Below are 24,519 nucleotides of genomic sequence, written 5' to 3'. Positions count from 1 at the left end.
AAACGCCATTGATTCATTCATTCCCATACTATTTAGAAGTAGCCTACATGTTTTTTTTTTTTTTTCAGTTTTTGCAATTCAACTCAAATTTGCATGTCAATGATTTTAAAAAGAATTTTATTAATCTGTACACTACATATAAAGGCAAATCACTGCTTAAATACAAAAACTTTTTAACAATCAAGTAGTGTGCGATAAAATTGTCTGGAGGGGAAAATACTATCAAAGTCAGAGAAGAATAATTAAATACCACAGAACATTAATATATTCAGTAGTCTCGTATAATGACAATGATTAGGGACTCCAAACGTGGTCTATATAATGTCATTTCAATTAGAACTGGATCCTTCTGTAGCTTATGAGGAACAAATAAAAACAAAGCCTGAACATACGAATAAAAGCAAATATATCTTGGCTGTGTGATTGCAAGCATGTCCAAAATAAGGGATAGTCTGATAGTAAAAGAGTTCTTACTACTCTTCCATGATAAAACAATAGACATTATTTCCAATGACAATAATAAAAAAAAGAAAATTGTCCAACTGTTTGGCATTATAGCTGCCAAACCACATCTGAAGTATTACACCAGGTTTAATATCAGAACTCAGAAGAATTTGTATATTTACACATTTGGTTCGAAAGTGCTTGAGGACTACACTTATTATGAAGTCAAAGGAGTGTTATGAATGTTTTCTCCCTTCTTCCTTTGCTTGGGTAACATCCTATGTATTGAAGCTATCGTCATAAGAAGGTGGAGGTTCTGTCAAAAAGACAAAAAAAGCTATTAATCATCAGGTAACATTGAATGATCAATGAAATATAATAGAAATTCTACATTTTAAATATTAAAATACAAAACTAAGACCCGGTTCACATTGAGATCCAAAGACTGAATCACATCATATAACTTATAAACTTACAACTATTGCAATGATATTCCCATACCATGTGGATATGCTGAACTACTATAGTTTGGAGGCAAGCTTGCTGAAGAGGACATTTGATTTCTGTTTGTGTCTTGAGGGCTGGAGGATGAACTCAATGGCAGTGCTGATAGGCCATTCTGTCTCTGTCTGAAGCTGAGTCCAGGAGCGTAGCTGAATGCATTAGGGGACACTGCAGCCTGGGAACCTGACTCTAACTGTGGAGTCTTTGTCAATTCTCCGTTGTAGTTAGCCACACCTGGGAGTTCAGGGTACAGATCTGCTGGAGGTGCACTGGGGGACACTACGTAGCAGCTACGAGGCCTAGGCTTGGGTGCAGGTTTTGGGGTTGTGCGTGGTGGCAGACTGGGAAGGGCTGTTTCAGCGGGAGCAGCAGCAGGAGAAGGGGCAGGGGCAGGGTCAGGGGCAGAGGCAGGGTTGTTGCGTGGTGCTGGCATTGGTGGAACGGACCGGGAGGAGGAAGGCAGAGTGGGATCCACTGCGACATTTCCAATGTAAATGGGTAGAGTTAATGACACCTCTGGGTATTTCAAATAGACCTGGAAAAGCAGAAGCAAACATGCAAATGACATTCATTGAGAGGAAGGAAGCAGGAAATACCAAACCTATTTTGCATATACATTTTGATAAGATGCATCTCTCTGATATGCATGTTGCCAGCGATTATGTACAGCCAGCTATTAAATGCTCACCAATGGAGCAAAACACTTACAGGATGACAGCAAAACAATTACATTATGTTAACGTAATATGCATAACAAAAACTCACCTGAATGTAGTAGCTGATATGGATAAGGTTTCCATCTGTCAGGGAGGACTGATGAAGAGTTGGCACAATTATCTGCTCTTTCCACACAGTTTTATTTCCACCCTTAACTCCAGGTCCTTCAACCTCCGCTACTGTCCGCAAGTCATTTGTTGGCTTCTTGGTATTATACGTCACTTTCTGAAATGAAAAGATGAGCAATATACTATCATATCATGGTAATGAACACAGATGTAACTGCATATTCAACCACAACCATTGATAAACCCATATCAGTCAACAACTAATCTGTGGCGGCATGTCAGAGGAGGCAAGTGAAGCACAGCCTACCCAAAAGTGTGAGGTGGAAAATGGGAGAAGGATGATTTAATGTTCATTTAAAATTCCCAGTCATTCATATAATTTCATGTCTCAAAATGTAGATTTCTTGCTTGCAATTTCAACTTTATAACACCATAAAATATAATTGAATTCAGAACCACCAATGTGCTTCACCAAATGTGTCGAATCCACCATTCAGTAAACTGCTAAGGTGAGTGGCCCAGTTTACACAAGAATGCTCGCGGGTGAAAACATAAAAAATATATATCTGACGTGCCTTTAATTTACACGGCAACGTGGAAATCTTTAAAACGCTCCACTGTCGCATTTTGATGTTTCTGAATGACTATAACTACTCACAAAGACTGCACATATTTTATCAAAAATACAGAACAACATTTTTTTTATACAGTCATTTATTTTTGCGATGGCAAAGCTTCATTTTTACCAGCCATAACTCATGATCCTTCAAAAATCTTTCTAATATCAAAAAACATGTATTATTATCAATGTTTAAAACAGTTGTGCTGCTTAATATTTAGGATTTTTGATCAAGAGAATGTTCTAAATGACAGCATTTTTATAGTGCAAAAATGTTACTGTTAATAAATATTAATACTGTTATTAAATTTAATGCATCTATGCTGAATAAAAGTACTAACTTCTTTAAAAAAAAACTGACCCCAAACACTTGAACAATATTATATCCCCCTTTAACAATACTGACCACTGCTTTTACACACTATATTTAATTATTGAGCTCATTGAAATCATTTAGTGTGATATATAATCTAATGCTGAAGAGAGTTTCAATATTTTTTGTCTTGTTTATTTTTATAATAGGATTCATAATCCAGATCAATTGCACAATCAACACAATCAACAAGTCTTACCTGCATTAGACTGGCAACCACATGGCCTGTTGACTTCTCAGATTTGTTTTCAATCTCAGCGGACACTTTAATGATCTGTCCAGCGATATATCCTCGCATGTCACTTTCAGCATTTAGCACCACGGTCCCATTCTTCACAAGCATGTATGAGAAATTCTTGGTTACAGAAGATGAGCTAGGTTCCTGCACAAAGCAAATAGTAATGTCAATCACTAAATAACAGAGCATGAATCATGTAGCATGTAGCATACGATACAAGTAGTCAAATTTGTGGTTGTTTTCTTTGGAGGTCTGTGTTACACACATACCTGTATACCAGGTACTTCATTCAGGTTGACTGTGTACAACATAGAGAATGGCTTCTCTATCTTGTAGTCTTTTGCAAAACGGGGAGTCTCTATGAAAGCCCGAACTCTGTATATAATCCGTCCATAAGGCCCTTCAAATGATGCTGGAGCAGCAGCTACAAAAGAACAATGAATTCATCTGGTGACTTCTTACAACTAAAGTTTGAGCATTTTGCATTACAATAATGTTCTTTTCAAGCAAAAGATTTAAAAGGGTGCATTATGCATTAAGCTCAAATATTTTTAGCAAAAGGCTAAATCCACAGAAGCCAACGCTACAGCATGACAAGGCACGCTTCTCTAAGAATGCTATTGTTCTTTTAGGTGGAGCTGAAGAGTCTCAGATAAGAGGAACATGGAGAGGTTTCAAATAGCAGCCGAGCAGTTCCAGACATGGGCTAGCGGGTGTCTTTGCGTCACATTGTGAAAAGACTAATATTAAGAAACCAATTTAACCTCTAGCACTGAAACAATTGACTGGCATTATCAGAATCCACAAGTTACATCATAATAAGCTCCAGTATTCTTTGAAAAATGTATTGTCTGTTCTTAGCTGGAAAGGGTGGGACTGCACTAAAAATACTTGTAAAAAACCCTCATGAAAACATCATGGATAAAAAGTCTCATCATGCTTTAGTGACTTTACTTAGTGATTTTTGAAATAAATTTAACACAATTAACCTAATTTTTGGGTTGCTATTTAATACTATTAAATGTTTGCACTTTTCAAGGATGCAATAAATTGTGCAATAGTGACAGTAAAGACATGTATAGTGTTACAAAAGATCTCTACTTCAGGATGCACTTCTTTTAAACTTTCTATTCATCAAAGAATCCTAAAATAAATTACCACAGTTTCAACAAAAAAATAAGCAGCTCAACTGTTTTCGACTTTAATAATAAGAAATGTTTTATGAATATTGTTTAATGTTTGTTTAAACATTAAACCTTTAAAGAAATGTTTAAAAAATCAGACTTGCGATCACAGAAATAAATGACATTTTAAAATATATTAACAGTTATATACACTAACATTACTCTTTTTACTGTATTTCTTTCAAAAACAATAAAAAAAACGTACAAACCCACATTTTAAATTGTTCAATGGTTCATACTTCCTATATTGGAACTGAAAACCTATTCCTATATTTGACTCACATTTATTAGGTCATGATTATTAAGTTATACAAAATTTAGGTTTTTTTTTAGGTTTTTGTTGTTCTGTTGCCGAGGTTAAACATAAACAGTGGTGAAACTGACGAGTCTTGAAGGAATGCAGGGCGACAAGTCAGTTCAATTACATAAAAGTGTGTCATACCTGGCAAGAGAAACTTGAAGGGAAAATTGTGCTTGCCCTCTTTCAGAGTTCCTGGGAAACAGATGGGGGAGAATCAGTAAGGAATTTCAACAAGCATCCTGCCTTTGCATCTGCGAGTAGGACCATGACCCCTGTGTACCTTTGTCTGCTATTGAGACTGAGCTGCTGAAGTACTGCTCCTCCTCTGTCCAGTCAGTGTCATTTGATTTGGTGGTCACACCACAGAAGCCCTGGCAGTTCACTTTGATTGCTGATTAGGAAATAAAGATACATGTCAGTCAAAAGAAATATGCCTACAATGATTCTAATTCTCATACTGTATGCTGAAAATGACTTTTCCATTGACAAGAAATTATCAGTGCATGAGGTTATGTTGAATTCTTGGTAACAGCTATTTAAAGAAATATTTCATGGGTGTCAGTAAATGAATTCTGGAATTGTCTGGCACACAAGATGAGAGGCTTGTTTCTTGACTTAAACTTAAATTGACCTCATTTTGCCCTTCACTGTCAGCAGGATGTTGCATTAACACATTCAGACTGCCATGGTTACAGACAAGAACACACAAAATCAACAGGGGAGGTCTAGAACATACAAAGCTTTGAGGTTAGCAAATTTATTTACTTCTCATTTCTCAAGAAATATTTTGCAACTTCCAAATAATTTATACATAGAGAAAATACATCTTGCATGACGAAATTAGCAGTAGGCCAAAGGAGACGTCTTATTTTGTGAATGGAAATGATATATATATATATATATATATAGTGCCCTCCACAATTATTGGCACATTTTAATATGTGGTCGAGGACTTGTAAAAATTCTCCCTTTTTTTTAAACAACATAAAAGCCGAATGAAAAAAAAGAGAAAAATCCAACCTTTTATTTAAGTACATTACTTTTGTGGTAAAAAAAAAACTTGAATATACACTTGATTCACTTTTTTTGATCCACTTCAAATGTTGTGTGTGTGTACATTATAAAGTGTCTGTATTATTAATATGCATGTTCAACTCTATATTAATTTCTGCCAGAGGTTTTTTTCTCTGTCTCTCTCTCTCTCTCTATCCCCCAGACACACAATGAGTGCTAGTAAGCAGAGATGTTACCACAGATACACAAGCAACCTTGGGAAATATGTCAGAAGAGACTCTAGAAAGAAACTGTGTGAACAACAAAAGCATTTGGAATCTTGAAATTTCAATCAGACTTGCTTAAAAAATACAGAGTGGTACTAAAAGAGGGCAAAAAAGGGCATTGCTCTGGTAACAACAAAAAAAATCTAAACAATAAATACTCAAACAGTTATCATTTCAAATACTGTTGGCTGACTTCACTTGCATGAAGTATAATGGAGACTGTAAGCGATTGTTATTCTTGTCGTCCTTGATCCGGAATGTGAGCGAACCAGTCCAGTGAGTATTCCTTATCAACATCTCAGCTCAAACAACAGACCAGCCCCAAACCACTGACAAAACCTCATGTCTTCTAGCTCTGCATAACTGATACTGTTACTTTAGGAGTGAATTTATATTTGTCATTGTTATTGTATTTGAATGATCATCTGATCTGACTGTACTCTGACGCATTTTCAGTCTTATCACATTTGCCCAGTTCACAGGAGTTCTCAAAAACAATGCACTTAATCATACTTCCTTGTTCACATTGATTTTATTTATTTACACATGTAAAAATTTCAGCCTATTGGTCTACGATAGGCCTATATATATATATATATATATATATATATATATATATATATATATATATATTTCAACTTGATCCCATGGCCCAAAGCACAAGACAAACAGAAGTTACATTAGTTTTATGGGTGTATAAACAAGTCAGTGCTGTACTGTATCTGCATAATGCATATGAAAAACACATTCAATACATGCTCACTATGCTTTTGGAACTGAACAGCAAGTAACAAAACATTATACTTTATCAGATAGCTATATTTATTTACTACGTGCTATTCTGCACATATACTACACAGTAATTCTTTTGTAGTGTAAATGTATGCGTGTTATTTTTTTATTAGCATACTCATTGTTTTGTCAATGCAATTCTAATAGACATGCGAGTAGTAGCCTATACGATAAAGTCTTCAGTACTTTTGATGCAGAGCTGAATGTGGTGTGCAATTATCAATACAATACAATTATCAATATAATACAAACACTTACAGGGCTGGACTGGGTTTGGTGGGTATTACCGCCTCTTGTCCTGTCCTGTAAGTGTTTTTATAAGTGGACACCTACAACTGAATTTGTAATTTTTATTAATGACAACAACGAGACTTGGAAAAAAATGATAATGAAGACTCCATAAAATGGCTTGACAAGTGCAAATGTCAGTCTAAGTCTGGGCAGACAATATTAAGTCTCTTTTCCAAACTTCAATTTTGATTTAGCAAGTGGGATCTTTAAAGCTTATTTTGCATAAAAGTGCAGATTTATACTCTCAATATGAAATATCATATTTTGATATTTCAAAATAGGCTTAGCCGAGTCAGGATATCAGACCATGAACAGGTGTTGCTACTTAAAACAGGTGGTGGGTGAAAAGATGCATTATTTACCAAGCAGTCTGACCAGTAATGCAACAAACTGCTTTTATATGGTAACCTACTAAGTCCAGATTTGAGAATTTGCTTTGTTGTAACTTAGCTACAATTTAAAGAATGTTTAAAGGTCTGAATGATTTGACACGCTTTAAAAGGCTTGAGACATAAATAGCCTAGCCTATGCAAATGGGTTGTTCGGAAAAACAATAAACACCACAAAGTAGGCTAGTAGCCCATGCGAACAAACACAACACTATTTTATGCCCTAGTGCCTAACTTTTACTTAATACCTGTCTTTATGTTATTTTCTCAGACACGGTTTCAAGATAGCCTACTGGTCTGAATTCCGAAACTGCGATTTGTTCACCTGGCACGTTATCGAGAAGTAGATCGACTGATCGAGGTTACATTTAAAGCGTGTTTATAAACAGTTATTATTCCCAATGTCCTTAAGTAGTATGTTTTTACGGGAATTTAGGATAACTAATAGAAACTAAAGCGGTTAGAGATTTAGGCACCATGTTGTTATGTCAATAAAATATCCGCAACAAGTTTCGCTCGAGTCGACGCCAGTTTCAGTCCTCGATGCGCGAAGACAAAATAGGCTACCAACCATTTAAACGTCCGAGTGTCTATGGAAACAACCAGTAGGCTAACATACGTCTGATACACAACTAACGTTGGGGTACTTATAGTAAACATGTTGAGAAACCTTAAAGTAAACATGTTGAGAAACCTTTTTTAAAAAATCCAGTAAAAACACAAAGGGTGGCACCGGTGTGTGATCATTGCATACCTACCTTTACATGGTATGGGCTGTGTAATTGAGATTTTCAGAGTTCCAGAGATGGATTCGCCGGGACTATACGCCGTTTTGTTGTTATTAAGAGTTATTTCGAATTCCTGAAGCTTTCCCATTCTGTTACCTATCCACCGTGAACAGGTGGGTGAGCGATTCACAACGACTAAAGGAAATGCTTTACCTGTGGCCGTCGACGTCACGCACCTGATCACGCACCTACGTCACTCGGAGTCAAAAAAATAAAATAAAAACAAACAAACAAAAACCGCTGAGCCATTATCTTGCAATGGCACTGGATGTTTCTGTGGAGATTTCTAGAACACTGGACAAAAGTATACTTTGTTTGGAATTCTAAAACTCAATCATTATGATCGGGCGATGTGGGATTTTATGGACTTTTCCACTCTTAAACTTTTAGTCAAGCCTATATGGCCTTATTTTTGACTAAACTAATCTATTTGTTGACCACTGTTTTTCCAATAACAGGAGGGGGGGAAATCAGTAGGCTTATGGTTTTATGAAATGTGCACGTTATTGGAATTATTAGCTACACGTTTAGGCCTATAGAATGAAGATTTTCAAAAACATGTTTCAAAACCTGTTCCATTTTATCTGAAATAATTTATTTTCAAACTTCTCTATAAGCAAACAAAAAAAATATATATATTTTTTTTTTACAGTCACTCATGAGTATACATTTCGAAGAATATTCGGTAACACCTTAATAACAGTAAATTATGAATAATGGCATGCATCTAACCCTCATCCAAATCCTAATCCTACCATAACCCTAAAAGTACATGTTTTTAATTAATATTCAGTACTTAAATATAATTACACTGTAACAATGACACCAGATAGCTGTATTATCAGATACAGCTGAATAAGACAGAGCTGCATGTTTTGAATTGCTAGCCTTGCACAATGCATAGCTATTTATTTTCATCTCTCAAAACATTTTAATGCATTTCAATTCAGTGCAGTTCAGTGTTGTTAGCAGAAAAGTCCTTGCAGTGATAAACAATTTGTCCATACACATCTTTATTTGCACTAAGAGACAGTAAAAATGACATTTCTGTTCACACTTAATGTATCTGATTCAATTTTGTTTTCAGCTGTGCGTTTAATCCCTATTACCCTAAGAGAACTCCTGAATGCTTTAATAAAATTGCGTGATCCAAAAAAGTATATGAGGGGGTCCAAGCAGCAGTTGATTCCTGCCAATATATAGCATGCATAATATGTTGTTTCCAACTGCAACAGAACTCTGCATCTCTCAGGGTGATACTTTTTCATGACTACTCCAAGGGTCCGAACAACATTGAGAGGAAGAAAGCAAAGACCAAATATGACCAGACATATCCCTATCATCCTCAAGGATTTAGTCTTGACCAATTGGCCCTGAACAGAATTTCTGTTGATGCGGGATATTGAGCTCGCAAGGCGACTGTAACAAAACACTGATATAGTTAAGGGTAAAATACACCAAAAGAAAAAAGTCACAAAGTTAAGAACAAAGTAAGCATCTATCAATGTTGTCTGATGAATAGTAAGACACTGCCCATGATTTTCCTCAGTGGTTACAGGAAGCATCCATCCATAGGCAATGCCAATTATTATCAGAAAACACCAAATCCCAGCACACAGCTTCTTCACAAAAGTCTTCCGTTTCATCAAAGAGGGGCGCTTGAAGTGAACCACAGTAATATAACGATGAATGCTAATGAGTGTGAGGAAGACCACACTGCCTTTAAAGTGGATGCTGAGCACGGCAATCTTCAGCTGGCAGGCGAAATTCCCAAAAATCCAGTTGCTATCCATGGCGAAGTACGCTGCCATCAGTGGGGTAAGTGGAGTAATGATGGCGTCAGATAGAGCAAGATTGAACTGCAGGACGGCTCCAGAGTTCCATTTGTGAATGCGACAGGTGAAAACCCAAAGGCTGAATCCGTTGAGCAGGAGGCCCAGCAGATAGACGAGACAGAGGATCACAGCCAGGGACATGTGCTGAGCCTCAGGAGAACATGTGTCTTTGAGGCTCGCATTACTGCTGTTCACTAAACTGTCTGAGGTCATCTTAGAAGAATTTCACTGTGTAGGAAAAAAAAATCCCTGTGTTATTTTGATCAAATTCTGTGTTAGGTATATTGCGAATGAATACATTTGGAGAATTTCACACAAATGCCTTGGCCATGCAAATATATTGCTATAGTGAATGCTAATAAATGTCATCACCAAAGCACATTAAAAAAATGTATGTGTTAAAAAACACACAACTCTCTCTAAACGTTTTATTTTGCTGTCATGTAATATTGAATGATTATATAAATGTGATCCTCATTTAATAAAGAGGTCCTGCTCATATATAAAAAGACAGAGCACCCTAACTAATATATATATTCTCTGAAATGAATATCAAGCTAAACAGAGAACTCACCAGATCATGCATCACTCCCCTCCAAACTCACTTGAATTGTACATTGAACAGAGAGTTGACTAAATAGCAAATGACAGGTATTAGTGTACAGTATGTGACAAAAAAGGAACCAAGACAGGATTAGTCAACAGTCATTAACCCCAAACTCCACCCTTGTCAGTCTAGTTAAAAGTTAAAAATGAACACTTTAAATATCTAACTAACATGTCAATGAAGAAAAAAATAAACCAATATTCAAAATCGTACCATCACAGTCCTTCACTTCATAAAACTAAGCAAAAATATTCAATTTGCATTCATTTTCATCAAATCATTGTAGGAGTTCCACACAGGTGACTTGAATCAAACAGCTTCCTTGTTGTTTACTTCCACGCAGATCTTTAGTAGCAGGCGAAAGATTCTTGCAATGAATTAAGAGAAACTGTAACTGTCTGTCCAACTGTTGCCTTTATGTTTACTGCCCCTTCCTCAATTCTTCTTCTTTTGTGATTTTAATTGGCAGTTGCAAGCTTCCTCAATTTTTTTACCACTTCCTTTTCATACCCTCTTCTTCATCCTTTGTCTGTCTCCTGATTGGTCAACTTCAAATAATTCATGTGATAGTAATTAAAATTAGTCAAAAAATAGTCACATTCCCCGCAGCTGGAAAAAAGAGAGTCATATGCTTCAAAATTCCCAGAATTCTGTATCCTCATCTGAGGATTCTTAAAAGATTCTTGAGTTCTTGATTCTTGAAAGAATTTTTGTTCAACGTTCCATTTTGAACAAAATTCCCTGAAAAGTGATGAGACGAATTGGGTTCCTCGATCGGATAAGATAAAGTCTGGCACACCCCAACTGGTAAGAATTTCCTTGCGGAGAATCAGAGCAATGGTTCGTGCATTTGCTTTACGCATTTGGAACATATCAACTCACGAGAGAAATAATCTACACAGACTAGAAGGTATTTGTGACGGCTTCTAGTCTGTGAACATTTAACCCTTTCACACGTAAGTTTAAAATATTCTAACTGACCCCCCAGCGTGAGTTTTTCAAGGCGACCGTTATTTAGAACTTGCCACTTTAATGTTTCCATGGTGACGCGTCATTGCTTGTCACGTGACACAGCACAACCAGAACAGAGCGCGGAATGAATGATGATCTGCTTTTATGTCATTTTTCCTTTTTTATTAAAAATATTCAAAAATGTATTAGCTATATCATGAAACACTGATATTCCGATTGTCAAATATGTGCAAGTGGATGGGTTTTGTTGTTTAGACATCTTTATAACGATCGCGTTAGTTGAGCTGTATGCACAACGGGCGGCGCCATTTTAGTTTCGTTTTCAGTTCAGAGAATCGGATCTGTTGGATTTTTAACGTCAATTCATCCACTTCTCACGAAATACATGATAGTAAGTGGCTGGTGAACTGGGAGAAGAATAGGATCAAATGTTAAGCTACTTACACAATGTGTATCTGATATGAATAAAATGTGTCGTCTTATTATAATTGAAAGGATTATTATTGCCGCTTCCATAGACATCTGTATGTATTTTACAAACTCAAAATCATTGTTTTGCTAGTACATATGTGTATTTAAATGTCTGAAACCTAAAATAAACATTATGTGGTTGAAAACACTCAGTAGTTGTGATATATGACAGCAATGAGTGCGTCTGTCTCTGGCTGAGCGCCACCCAACGCGCGAGAGCAAGTTTGAATTTAGCAGTTGCTGACGTGTGCACTGAACGTTCTAATCACACCGGTGTGATCGTACGCTCCAGGGACCAGCCAAGACTGATCACACCGGTGTGATCGTACGCGTGAAAGGGTTTTAAACTACAATAACATACACATACATACAGTTTACCAAGGGAAAGAGAGCTGAAGCAGAATATAGGAAAGCAAGAAGTTATAGTAAGCATTGTTTGAAATTGAGCAGACCATCAGTTTAGCTCTAACACACCCTTCTTCAAAAGGGGTAAGGAAACTTAATGTTGTATCAAATAATGTGACTAAGTTTGATACATGCATGTCTCGTCCATTAGAGTTAAACTGTCCTGATACAATTTGCTGAGGCTGCAGTTGATCTTTGCTGATGTGGTATTGATGAAAGAGAACCAGTGTGAGCCAGAGAATCTTTGGTGAATGGAAAGAAAATGCCGGAGCTTGGCACAAGTAGATTGGGGGACTTCTAGTTCGGCATCATCTTCACATTAGGACTTCACGGAGAGGACCAAGAGAGGGGCGTAAGACAGGGGCTTCATTTGTGATGATAGTTTTGGGGGAAGTTTCATAGAACTTTGTTGGGAGAGTGAGTTTGCTGGATTATTCATTAAATATAATTAATAATTTGTGTGTCTGATTGGTCCAGACGCTACAATGAGAACAAACTCTGCAGCTTTTTATGTTTTTGTTTTGTCGTTGGGGGCTACTTGCAGGCACATTGGGATTTCCAGGTTGAAACGAATGTTGTTCTTCTGGATTTGACCTGAAAAAATATTGTCGGTCAATGACGTTGATTTGTTTGCCACTAAAGAATATGAAGTCCAAACCCAAGACTACTGAATAGGCGAGGGCTTTTGAAGAAAGGACAGCAATTTGTAAATTAAAAGAATAATCATGTAGGACTTGTTGATGTATCCATCCTAAAGGAACTTTGAAACAGTCTTTCTAGCATTGTTCGAGAAGCTAAAAACACATCTCTTTAACCTGGCATGCACATAGTACATTATCAAGTTCTATTATTCAAATCAGGTAATGACTGTTAGACTGCATAAACTAGATCAGCCGGAACCGGGAACACTTCCTAAAGCACCCGATGTACTCGCTACATAATTAGAAGAATGGCATCTACACTAATGTTAGTCACTCTGTTTAGCTGGATCCTGGCCAAGTCCAGATCAGATGGTGGACCTGCACCTATACACGACCACAACGCATTCCTGAAGTGTCTGCAGAAATTGCGTCAACTAGACATTCCCCTGTGCTGTGAAGGTCTCATTGACAAGTAGAACTGATCCTCAACAAAACCGTCTCCATACCGGCGTGATGACTCCGATCTTCAACCAGTACAGATGGAACTGGATAAATATTGTGAATGTTCCGATCCAATCTGACTTCTGGCCTGTATTCCACCTGAATCATAATCATACAGTTCGTTCGTTGGCCAGAGGAGAACTGACCCCGACTAAGCCTCGTTTCTCCCAAGTTTTCTTCTCCCTTCTGAGTTTTGGTTCCTTGCCTCTGTCACCTTTGGCTTGCTGGGTTGGGGACACTTATTATTCAACAATCTTATTGATCTGCCTGCATTTACACCATTACATGAGAACTGAACTGAGCTGGACGATGACATCACTGTTTTCCCCAGAGTGGCTGCACAGATAAATTAACTAAATTAATAACATTTTTCCAACAGAAATAATATAAACCATTACTGAACTAAAGGTGACTTAACTTGACTTGATTACTATTGGCCAGAGATGTATAAAGTACCAGAAACCCGGACTTGAGTAAAAGTACAAGTGCTCTATCAAAAAAGTGACTTGAGTAGAAGTTGAAGTGCTCTTTAAGCACCACACTTAAGTAGAAGTACTAAAGTATTCAACATTTTTTGTACTTAAGTATTACAAGTAGTTTATTTTAAAATTCACTACTTAAGTAAGTAAAGTCATGTAATTATTAAAGAAAGCAGTCAAAAGTTTGAACTAGCAATCAAATAAGGTGCTTTGGCGGGATACAAATTTGCTTTGGCGTGCCGCCAAAAAAATGTCATTGCAGGACAACCCCTGCATTAGTTGTCAATGTGTGTGTCAATCAATACCATTACCCTATAAAACTGGCGTGTGATTTAGGCAGCATGAAAGCCAACTTGCAACGAATGATTTGTAAAATTTTTATAATTGTAACGAGTAACTAGCAGAACATTAAAAAAATATCTAAGTAAAAGTATTACATTCATCGAAAATATCTAATGAAGTAAAAGTAGAAGTATGAGAAAAAAACAACACTTTAGTAGAGTACAGATACAGCATTTTAGTACTAAAGTACAGTACTTAAGTAGTTCTACTTCGTTACTATACATCTCTGCTATTGGCGAACCATTTAATATTGTTTTTTTTTTGTTTTTTTGTAATTTATTCACTAAACCTTCACATTGATGTTACATAAAGATAACATTTTCATTGCTGCAGCTGCAGAGCAAGTATGGGACTCGATACTGCCAATGGATACACAACACACTGCTAAGAGCAAGACATGCTGCTGCTGTACAATATAGCATACATGAATTACCCATAGCAGATCTATACAGGTGGAGCTGGGGAAAGCACACTGCAACTGCTGACCAAAGTATTTGAAGTTTGAGGAGCAAGCTTATTGGCTACTGATACAGCAGGAACCAATCAGCTGTGTCCTAGAGAATGATGAGATTGCAAACAGATTGAGTTAAGGACCTATCAGTCTGTGCTATTTAGAGTTTGATGGCAGAACTTTGTGTGTATATATATATATCTCAGGTTTTCCCATGTTCATTGTTTGTTTGTTTTGTTAATAAATGTAGACCTTACGCAGAAATCCTTCTCTCCCTGGTTTTCTGTGCTCACAGCACATTACAGATAACAGCATATGAAGACATTGAGCGGAACACTGTCAGACTCAGAGTCCACGTAACATGCCATGAGCAGCTGTAACATTTGATGAATAATGAAATGAGGCAGCATTGGTGCTGTGAGGCAAGTATGATGTTGCCTGAACTGACAGAACAGGGACGTGCAACTGCACCACCAGGAACTGATTCAGACCATCTGAGACTTGTAAACTACACTCAGTAACAGCAACTGCTTAAAAATATATATATTTTCAAATATCTAAAACCACATTGAAAGGGTCTTTTTTTCTTTTTTTTAATCTTTTTATTTTTTAATGAATTACAATAAAAAAAAACATTAAGGTGTTTAAGAGCTCGTCTTCTGTTGAAGAGCCATTGCTTTGACAGTAAAACAGTCAAATAAAGAGGAATCTCTGTGGCTGCTTGGTGTCCTCTCGGTTTCAAATGTGGCCAGGCCTTCCTTTTATATCATTTCTCAGTTCCTTTTTATCCAGTACTTTTAAAAGTAAACATTGCAGTGGTTAAAGGGAAGATTTTAATTCATATTGATGCGGTTATGTTCTTTCCAATGGGGAAACACCATACACATATTTCCACCAGCTGATGAGTAAGAAAATCAGATTGGATGTCATCATGATATTTTTTGACATGATGCACAATTGACAATGGCTTGAATGAATCAGAAGCCCACCTATGAGAGCGTGAGGGGGATTGAAGAGATTATAGCGGTACATTGTTCAGTATAAACCGAAACATAAACAGGACAATCACAAGACAGAAGGCCATTCACTAAGCCAAGATCTGATGGCAAGACACTAGGTGGAGACAGCAGCACAGAACATTGGACAAAACCAGGTTCCTGGTTCATTTTGCTGACAAAAAAACGTTACTGTTTTTAGGAATAAAATGTTACATGAATCAGAAGACTGCTATATGAACAAACCCCTCAACAAAAAACCTTCAGAATATAGATAGGATTAAAACGTTTGGTATACGTAATTGCTACTGAAAAGGAGACGTTTCTGCCTGAGAAAAAAAAACTCATTGAGAAAACAGCCTTTAAAAGGTAAGATATAAGACTGTATAAACCTCAAAGACGCTTCCAGGTCTTTTTCCATATTATCTGGTTTTCAGAGACCACGGGACAGAAATTTGCCCAATTTAATAGCCATGTTATTTTAATATTACTGTAATAGCCATGATAAAAGTGACAATGGAAAATGTACCTGACCTTAGAAAATAAATTAAAGCAAACAAGAACATTCAAACTGTGAGATGCTTTGTAGAAGTGTGTATACAGTATATAAGTCATTATATCCAAGTCATTGAGGGTTCTTTTATTCACTTGATTAGGCACTTATTTAGTTTTGAGTGCGAGACAGCAGTGGGTATTTAAAGAGAAACTTCAAATATATAAAAAAAAAAATCATAAATTGTAAATTTGTCTAACCAATTATTTTATTTACACAAGGGTTTGTCACACTGACTCTATCCAAAGCAAATGATATTCAACCATGAGATGCTTTACAAAAGACAACATTTTCTTTAAAAAAAACACAAAATTGAAAATTGGAAAATGCTTTAAAATGACCTTTATAAAAACGGGAGACAAGAAAAACAACTTAACTAAGTGAAATAACCAGCACAGTTCCATTTTACAGATCTTAAGGTCAGTCTTTTGCTATTAGATGAGTCATCTACCTCCTCTCTAGTGGCTGGAGCGTCCAGTCTCTGTCAGACAGGGGTTGTAGGGGTGGAAGGGGTGGGAGGCACAGTAACAGGGTGAAGGCCTAAATCCAGAGAGGGGGCTTCCTCTGGTTCAGGGGGGCTTTTCTTAGAAGCCTCAAGCTTCTCCTTCAACAGGGTGTACAGTTCTTTCACTGACTCACTGCTCTGTAATAACATGAATTAAAATTCAGTTACTATAAGATTTCTGCACAAGAGAATCAGTACAAAGAGGAACAGAGAGAGCTTTCATCATTTATGAACCAGTGTTTTTATTGTTAACTTGAACTAAAAACTATGAAAAATTATTTAAAAGTTATTGAAATAAAGCTGAAATAAAATAAAATATAAATATTAGATTAACTTTATTTAAACTTAAATAAATAAATTTCTTGGCAGCTAATTGAAATGAATTAAACTAAAATTATTTTAAAGCTAAATAGAAATATATATTAAAAAATACAAAAAGCACATAACAACATTGCAAAAATAAAATAAAATAAAATGAAAACTGATAATATAAAAAAAAGCTCATTCAAAATATTAATTAATACTTTAATATAAATAATATAAAATAATACTGTGAACAGAAGTGGATGAGGTGCCACCTAGTGACCTTTAAACATTAAAACAAACTTGGCCTCATTTACTTTCTAATGCATGTCCCTAGTCTTATGAATGATTCATCAGTGCATGTTGAAAAAGAAAAAAACGACTAAAAGTTTTTGTAATCTTTAATCAAAATGAAATGACTTTCCGTTTCTGCTGATGTGACTAAATCCAGGCAGAGCAGAAGACTATTAGCAAATGTTAACCAACAACCCATTAGCTATTTATTGATTTAGCAAACTCACATTCAGTCTGTTTCCTTTAAAATACCTGTTTCGGCGGTTCAAGTGTCTTCATTAAGGTTTCCATGTAGGACGCCAGCACCTTCTGATGCAGATGGTTCAGCAAGCGCAGACTGTGTCTGTGAACGTTCTCCTTACTGCAAATGAGAGTGATAAGCTCAAATATACTAGAACTGTTGTGAACTGAGCCACAGTATTAACATGATTTTTTCAACTAATGAATATTTTACATTCAAACCCTGAAGAAGTTGCAGCACTATATAACGTGATTAAAAAAGATAATAGACCTAGAGAAAGATGTGAGGAGGAAGTTGTCAAAGACAGCAGTGCAGAACTCCTCTGATCCAAATTCATCAGAGAGCAGAGTTAGATGACCAGTGAGAAGATGGAGGAAGATGTCTCCAAACGCCATGTCGTTATAGGTATCCACTGCAAGCAAACACAAACACACACAGAGAGATCAGATCAGTGGAGTGCCATGATTCTCCATTAATCCAACGTATCTCATATGAGTCTCACCCAGTCCAGGCAGAAGCCGCTGTAAAGCATTTTTATTCCTCTGCTTAGCGATATGCAGTGCATAATAAAGACCGATCTCACATGCCACCCTGTTTTCCTGTATATACCTAGAAAAAAGAAAAAAGACAATCCATTTTAGAAAGAATTAAGCACTTTCTGAATATGCTGGGTTGAGGAGTGGCATGAGAAGGTGCAGATACCTGGAGAAGGTTTCAGGCAGGGTGGTGGGGTATGTGAGAGAGGTCTTCTCCTCACTTGGTAGTTTCTGCTCCACAGTGAAAGTGTAGTCATCCACCACTATTGACATCATGGCAGGCAGAAAGCGTGTTACCACCTCCAAATCCTGATGGTGAACAAGACCAGCCTTGTTTAATTGTGGAAACCCATTTGTACTCTGATCTTCAACCAGATGGAACTGGATAAATATTCTGAATCTTCTGATCCAATCTGACTTCTAGCCTGTAATACCGTCTGAATCATAAACATACACTGTTCGTTCATTGGCCGGAGGAGAACTAGCCTACCGACTAAGCCTGATTTCTCCCAAGGTTTTTATCTCCATTCTGTCACCTGAAGGAGTTTTGGTTCCTTGCCACTCTCACCTATGGCCTTTGGCTCGCTTAGTTGGGGACACGTATTATTCAACAATCTTATTGATCTGCCTGCATTTACACCATTATATGAGAAGTGAACTGAGCTGAACAATGACATCACTGTTTTACCCAGAGTGGCTTTACAGATAAATGAACTAAATTAATAACATTTTTGCAACAGAAATAATATAAACCATTACTGAACTTACTTAAGCAGAACTCTATTTTCTTCTAGATTTGCTGTACAGCCGAAACAAACGTTGTAGCATTATTTTCCTGTTCTCACTGTATAGCTGCTTTGAGACAATCTGTATTGTAAAAAGCGCTATATAAATAAAAGTGACATGACTTTATCATACCATTCGGGGCTCTTTGAAAACCTGGCTGTCAATCATGTCCCAGGCCCCCTGGCCAAGAGAAAGCATCCGCAGCAGGAGGAGAAGTTCAGGGCTGTCCTGTACATAAACACAGATTGATAGGTTGTGTGCTTTTCTCAATTTTGTTATATATATATATATATATATATATAAAAAGAACAAAATTTTTATAAAAACTGAAATTTAAAATAAATGTATATATACAAATATAAATTGTTATATATAAAAATAAATTGTGGTAGGCAATTTCAGGGAGGCTAGCAATAGCTAGCTTTGAATGCATGAGATCCCACGCTCCCCAGATCATCTCTAAATCCATGCCTCCTTCAAAACATATGAACGTACACAGCAGAGTCTGCAAAGCGTCACAAGAAACTGCATTAAATTACCAATTTAAAGATACCCTCTGCATACCCTCATAAAATGCACAGATGTATGGAAATGTGAAATGTTGAGAGGCAGGTAGGACCAAAATTCGGGCCAAATGCAATGATTGGAAAAAAAATTTGGTCCTGAGAATTCCAAAGATGACACACAGCATGTGCAGATTTTAATATTTAGGCCACGTCTATTTTTGCTATCAGAATGTGAAGACAGTTTAAACCAGTAAAACAAAAAGTGTTTATAACAAAGACAATACTGTAATACACTATTAGCAATGAAAAGGCATGGGGAGTTATTTTTGCAGCTTAACTTGTTGCATGTGCATTCGTAAATAAATCATGCAACGTGATTTACAAAGATTTGAGGTAGTCAATTTACTGGTATTTGCACCACTATTAATGTCACAAAAAGGTCTGTCTTAACCTTTTTTGGACTTCACATGGCAGCAATTGTTACAAAAATTCGATAGGCTCTTTCAAGGGTTTGCGTTTTCAAACCAATTAGCCATGTTTATTAATTCAGGTCATAAATCATCAGTACAAACAAAAGATGCCTTTAGACCTAAAAACAACTATGGAGTTCTTACTCTGGGGAGGGCGTCCTGGCTCAATAGCTCCTGAAGGTTCCTCACGGTGCTCAACACTAGAGTGTTACAGGCAAATGGATCACAGAGGATCATCGACAGGTCGCTGTGAGAAACAGAGACAGAGAGTGTTACATTTTTATGGTTTTATGGCTTTATTGTTTGCTGTATCTGAATGAATATTTGAATCTCATACCCTAATACTTGTTCCTGCCCTTTCTTCACACCATCCAGGAAGCCTTGCAACTCACGAGCCCGTTTAGCATCCACAAACTTTTCCCTGATGCAGGCATCCAAACACCAAGAAAACTAGAAAAGGATAAGAGCGAACATAAATATAGTGTTTTAGGGTGAAAGAGGTCAGCCCTACGGTACAGGATCACAAATTGCGATAGTACCAAACAGTTTTTGAATGTTTATAAATATACATATTTTAATCATAAACCATAAAAAGATGCTGATTGCTGGTCTGACTTCCAGAAAGTGTTGAGCTCCTGTAACTGTTTTTGTAACAGATATTTAGATCATTTTGTTCAACCTTGTGAAATGGAAGGACCCTACAAATGGTGCTCAATAATCATGATGTTGCAGTTGAAAGGGTGTGTTGTAAATTACAAACTGGTTCCACACCTTGTGACAGGGGTCGACTGAACAGATCTCACTGATGTCGAGGTCATGAAGGGACATGAGCAGCTCAGCACGTAGGGTGCAGTAGTGCACGTTTCGTGTTCGCAGGAACAGTGTCCGCAGGAACTGTAGTACCATATCGTAGAGCTTCACATTCTTCCCAATCATCTGAGTCAGCTTCAGCACCACCTAATGAAAAATCACAGTTTTATTGTTGACATAAAGATTCAAGAAGAGGACAGTGTTTGTTTGTTGTTCCCAAATTTGCACAAAAAAATTAAAAATATATATAAAAAAATAAACAATATAAAGAAAAAACAAATAAGCATCTTAAAATAACATTGACACAACATTACCATCAAATTAACACTAAATTGCCATGCTACTAAAGTATGTTATAATTATCAGGACACAAGATTCATGTTAAAGAAATGTTATGATAACATAACATAACCTTAAAATGTCTTAAATGTTTCATTTTTATTTTTTTGGAATGAATAGTATTGTCATGTTTTAATCTTTTAGAATTTCAGGGGTAAATTGTAAAAATGTAATGTAAAAAAATCCCCATTACATTAATGCTAACACCATTTTTCAAATTAAATAAGATTCATTATCCAAATGGTCAAAATTAATTCTAAAATTTTAATGAATTAAGAGAAAAAAACAACAACAGCCACTTACCTCACCCTGTCGCCGTGTTTTGGGTGAAGGACTGAAAAAGTTATGAAGGATGGAGAGGTCGTTGCTAAAAAGAGCCGTCTCCTTCTCCACAATATACTGTTTCAAGAGCGGAGACACCTCGTCACCGAATAGAGCCTGATTGTCCTGCCAAATTTGCCGTTTCACCTCCACAGCACAGACTTTGTACAGCTCTTTATCGGCCATAACCTGCTTCAGCTTCTTCTCAGGCACCTGCATGAGCATTCAAACAGAAAATTGAAGGAAAAAAAAACAAAAAAACAATTGCACACCTAAGTTGAAAAGATCTTCAAAATTAGCTTTGAAATGAGTGTGTATACTGAGATATCTTGACATGTATCTGTCACTTGAGTACCAGAGAGTAATAAGCACAGAACACATGTATACCTTAGGCAGATGTTTGAGGACTTGCATGACAACGGGCTGTATGGACGGCATCTTCACCAATGGGAAGCTCTTCTCAAGAAGTTCTTCCAGCTTTACGTATCTGTGTGAATTTAGGGAATGCATTAGTGTGATTTAAGATCCGCTGAGCAAAGGAATGGATTGAAATCAAAACTTTCCATTCACCTGTCCTCCTCCTTGCCCTCGGCAATGGTGGCAACGCGCTCCATCAGCTTATCTCGAAGCTCATCAAACACTGACTGATGAAACTCCAGCCGCGGAGTCCCGTGAAGATCCAGGAAAGGCAATGCAGACTGTAGGGTTGGCAACAATATGCCATTTTCAGCCTATAAATGATAATCAGTTATAATAAAACAGTAAAATGAACAAATATCGTTTTCTATTATTAAGTATAATAGACTATACTTAAAATAATATATTTAAGTGCAAAATGCAGATGTTTTCGGACACTTAATTGCAGTGACTTTTTTTAAACCCAATTAAGTAGGAGTTAAATACATTTGAGTGTAATTATAAGTTCATATTTACCTTTATTGTCTTTGAAATATGGTTAAAATGTACTGCCAAATGCACTGCCAAGCTACGTATTGTCATGTATTTAAATATTTGTAATTGCACATTTGTAATGATGAATTAGTTACCTTAAAATGTAATATTAAATAACATACTAAGTTAAAATTGTAGTCACTTTAAATGTGCTTTAGTATGTTAGTCAACAGATCAAAAAAAAACTTTTAAGACTGAACAAAAACTTTAAAACATAATGGTTTAGAATGTATTTTCAAGTAAAAAGTGTAATGTGACATTATTAGAAAGCACCAGCACACGTTTTAAAAGTGTACTCAAGCGTGTTAGATAATTCATTAAAGTGTGCTCTTTAGATACACTAAAGTGGCTTTTTATTTCATTAATAATATATTATCTGCACATTTTAAATGTACTTTTAAGATTTAAAGTCCACTACAAGTGCGCATTCAATTTTAATTAAGCGCCCTTCTTTTTCACTAGGGTGTTCACTAGGTTGTGGTACTTATTCCATATTGGATTACATACTAGTAATAAAAAGTACTACTAGTACAACTGGATGACTGTTAAATCGGCTTGTCACCACAGGCTGTCTGTCATTTGACCATTCAAACGGAAAGCGACGCCACAAACTAGATCCCTCCCATTATAATCAATGAAGATGACTGTTGCATGCGAGCAAAGTGCTTATGTCTAATGCAATAGATTTGAACACTGTGAATATTTTAGAGACACAGAACCTGACCTGAAACTGGTCGATGGCTTTCAGGGGTTCTGTACAGTTAGTGAGAGTTTCTTTCAGATCTTCTCCATTGGATATTCCCAGCTCAGGTAACCCTGCGAACATTTTGAGACGCTCTCTCTATTTTAACTCTCCACTATGAAATAAAGAAAAAAAAAATTAATTGGCAACTGAAATACGATTAATTTTGGCTAGATTTGCATTGTGCGGTGTTTTCTGGATTTGCACACTTCCTTACTGTGCAACGTCATCAGTTGCAACGTCAACAGACACTTTCCTGATACATGGTAAAAGGTTCCGCCTCAGAAAGGTTCCTAGCTAGGCTTTAGGTGTCGCATTTCTCCAATATTGCCCTTAAAACGTTATAATTGAAACCCCGTGAAAGCCTCAGTGATTTAAAAATTTTATTCGTGGAAAAAGGTCAACATATAACCTTTGCAATGATAGCCTGATTTTAACAATGAACAAATGAAAAGTGCAATGTGATGATTAAGCCTGACAGTTTAAAAATTCAGTTTTTTGTATAAAATAAAATAATAAATAAAAATTCATACAACCTTTCATAATCTTTGGACGCTCCTCTGTTCAGCTAATTGAGGATCAGAAACTATACAACAGTGCATGGCTATAAAAACAAAAACAAAAAAAAAACTAATAGCCTAATTCACATTTCCACACTCCCAAAAGTCATTAATAAGTTAAGCAAGGCAGTTTAAAGACCATCGCTCAGTTGCATAAACTAATGTAATCTAATTATTTTCTTCAAGACTGGTCATAACTTGTTTTTCTTTTTTTTATGAAGAGAACGGTAGAAAGGTAGCCTATAGGCTAATGGTCCGACTTAGTGGATTTCTTAATGCAACTGCCCCCATATTTCTGGAATTAGTGTGTTGTTTTCTTTTCTTTCTTTTTTTAACAGTCTTTACAAATATCACATATTAAGTGTTAAAGTCACCTTGAAATCAAAATTGAGAATTCTTGGTGTAAAATATTTCTTAGATTTTATTATTTTATTTTAAAAATATAAGCTTTTGGTAAGTCACTTGAATTTGTTACGTGTCCTTATGCTATTAGCATGTATGCTATGTGGCCTGCCTAATGGCATGTTTTTGATAACTTTTTGCATAGAAACTCAATCCTGTTACTTTCAGTCCTGTTACTTGTATGAAAAATAACAGGAGTGAGTTAAAGTAACAGGAGGGAGTAGAGTCCTCTGTTTTGTTGATTTAATACTGTAATTAGTTGTAATGCTAATGTAATACTATTCACCTGAATTATGAGGTTTAAGATTGCATTAACTTAAATTGTAGACATTAGCATAGTTTTACAATGTGAACATCATACTTCCAGGAAGCCAGTCCATCACAAAGTGACTTAAACGTTTTGCCTTTGTCTTTCTTATATTTTGTAGAAGTTGGATAAACCTCATACTATGTTGGTGCCAGAAACACCCAAGCAGACCCACAACCCTCTCTTTTCTTCATTTTTTGTCTTAA

The 24,519-nt window shown here is 36.3% G+C and overlaps 3 protein-coding genes across 4 annotated transcripts; all 3 read right to left on the bottom strand.

The window, feature by feature from the left end:
• Positions 1–100: 100 nt before the first annotated feature.
• arrdc1a (arrestin domain containing 1a) lies at positions 101–8,146 on the bottom strand. 2 transcript variants are annotated; one of them, XM_039658206.2, is made up of 8 exons: positions 7,959–8,146; positions 4,729–4,839; positions 4,590–4,640; positions 3,233–3,387; positions 2,925–3,107; positions 1,714–1,890; positions 921–1,483; positions 101–760 (listed from the first exon to the last, which is right to left on the bottom strand). In XM_039658206.2, exons 1-7 carry the CDS (start codon positions 8,074–8,076, stop codon positions 923–925), a joined length of 1,356 nt encoding a protein of 451 aa, XP_039514140.2. In that variant the 5' UTR covers positions 8,077–8,146; the 3' UTR covers positions 101–760; positions 921–922. The 2 variants fall into 2 exon arrangements, with proteins under 2 accessions (XP_039514140.2, XP_039514139.2); XM_039658205.2 differs by having other exon boundaries at positions 946–1,483.
• Positions 8,147–8,881: 735 nt separating this feature from the next.
• On the bottom strand, positions 8,882–10,893 carry LOC120469526 (P2Y purinoceptor 4). The gene is made up of 3 exons (XM_089130328.1): positions 10,644–10,893; positions 10,398–10,456; positions 8,882–10,051 (listed from the first exon to the last, which is right to left on the bottom strand). Exon 3 carries the CDS (start codon positions 10,034–10,036, stop codon positions 9,011–9,013), a length of 1,026 nt encoding a protein of 341 aa, XP_088986454.1. The 5' UTR covers positions 10,037–10,051; positions 10,398–10,456; positions 10,644–10,893; the 3' UTR covers positions 8,882–9,010.
• Positions 10,894–16,430: 5,537 nt separating this feature from the next.
• nelfb (negative elongation factor complex member B) lies at positions 16,431–23,333 on the bottom strand. The gene is made up of 13 exons (XM_039659820.2): positions 23,027–23,333; positions 21,922–22,082; positions 21,739–21,838; positions 21,334–21,564; positions 20,653–20,838; positions 20,219–20,331; positions 20,026–20,128; positions 19,038–19,133; positions 18,286–18,428; positions 18,086–18,192; positions 17,854–17,995; positions 17,595–17,703; positions 16,431–16,883 (listed from the first exon to the last, which is right to left on the bottom strand). Exons 1-13 carry the CDS (start codon positions 23,126–23,128, stop codon positions 16,725–16,727), a joined length of 1,752 nt encoding a protein of 583 aa, XP_039515754.2. The 5' UTR covers positions 23,129–23,333; the 3' UTR covers positions 16,431–16,724.
• Between the last annotated feature and the right edge of the window lie 1,186 nt (positions 23,334–24,519).

The sequence above is a fragment of the Pimephales promelas genome, chromosome 4 (genome assembly GCF_988280905.1).
Source record: "Pimephales promelas chromosome 4, fPimPro1.hap1.1, whole genome shotgun sequence".
Classification (NCBI taxonomy): Eukaryota; Metazoa; Chordata; class Actinopteri; order Cypriniformes; family Leuciscidae; genus Pimephales; species Pimephales promelas.
The sequence above is the reverse complement of the archived record's forward strand: the minus strand, read 5'-3'. Positions and strand labels throughout refer to the sequence as shown.

Coding starts and splice junctions, on each gene's coding strand:
- arrdc1a (XM_039658205.2), bottom strand. CDS start 8,076: ATGGGAAAGCTTCAGGAATTCGAAATAACTCTTAATAACAACAAAACG. Junction 4,641..4,728: donor AGTCTCAATAGCAGACAAAG/GTACACAGGGGT, acceptor TCTGTTTCCCAG/GAACTCTGAAAGAGGGCAAG. Junction 1,891..2,924: donor TGGTTGCCAGTCTAATGCAG/GTAAGACTTGTT, acceptor TTTTCATTTCAG/AAAGTGACGTATAATACCAA.
- LOC120469526 (XM_089130328.1), bottom strand. CDS start 10,036: ATGACCTCAGACAGTTTAGTGAACAGCAGTAATGCGAGCCTCAAAGAC.
- nelfb (XM_039659820.2), bottom strand. CDS start 23,128: ATGTTCGCAGGGTTACCTGAGCTGGGAATATCCAATGGAGAAGATCTG. Junction 21,565..21,738: donor TCCTCAAACATCTGCCTAAG/GTATACATGTGT, acceptor ATGCTCATGCAG/GTGCCTGAGAAGAAGCTGAA. Junction 20,839..21,333: donor AAACACGGCGACAGGGTGAG/GTAAGTGGCTGT, acceptor ATTTTTCATTAG/GTGGTGCTGAAGCTGACTCA.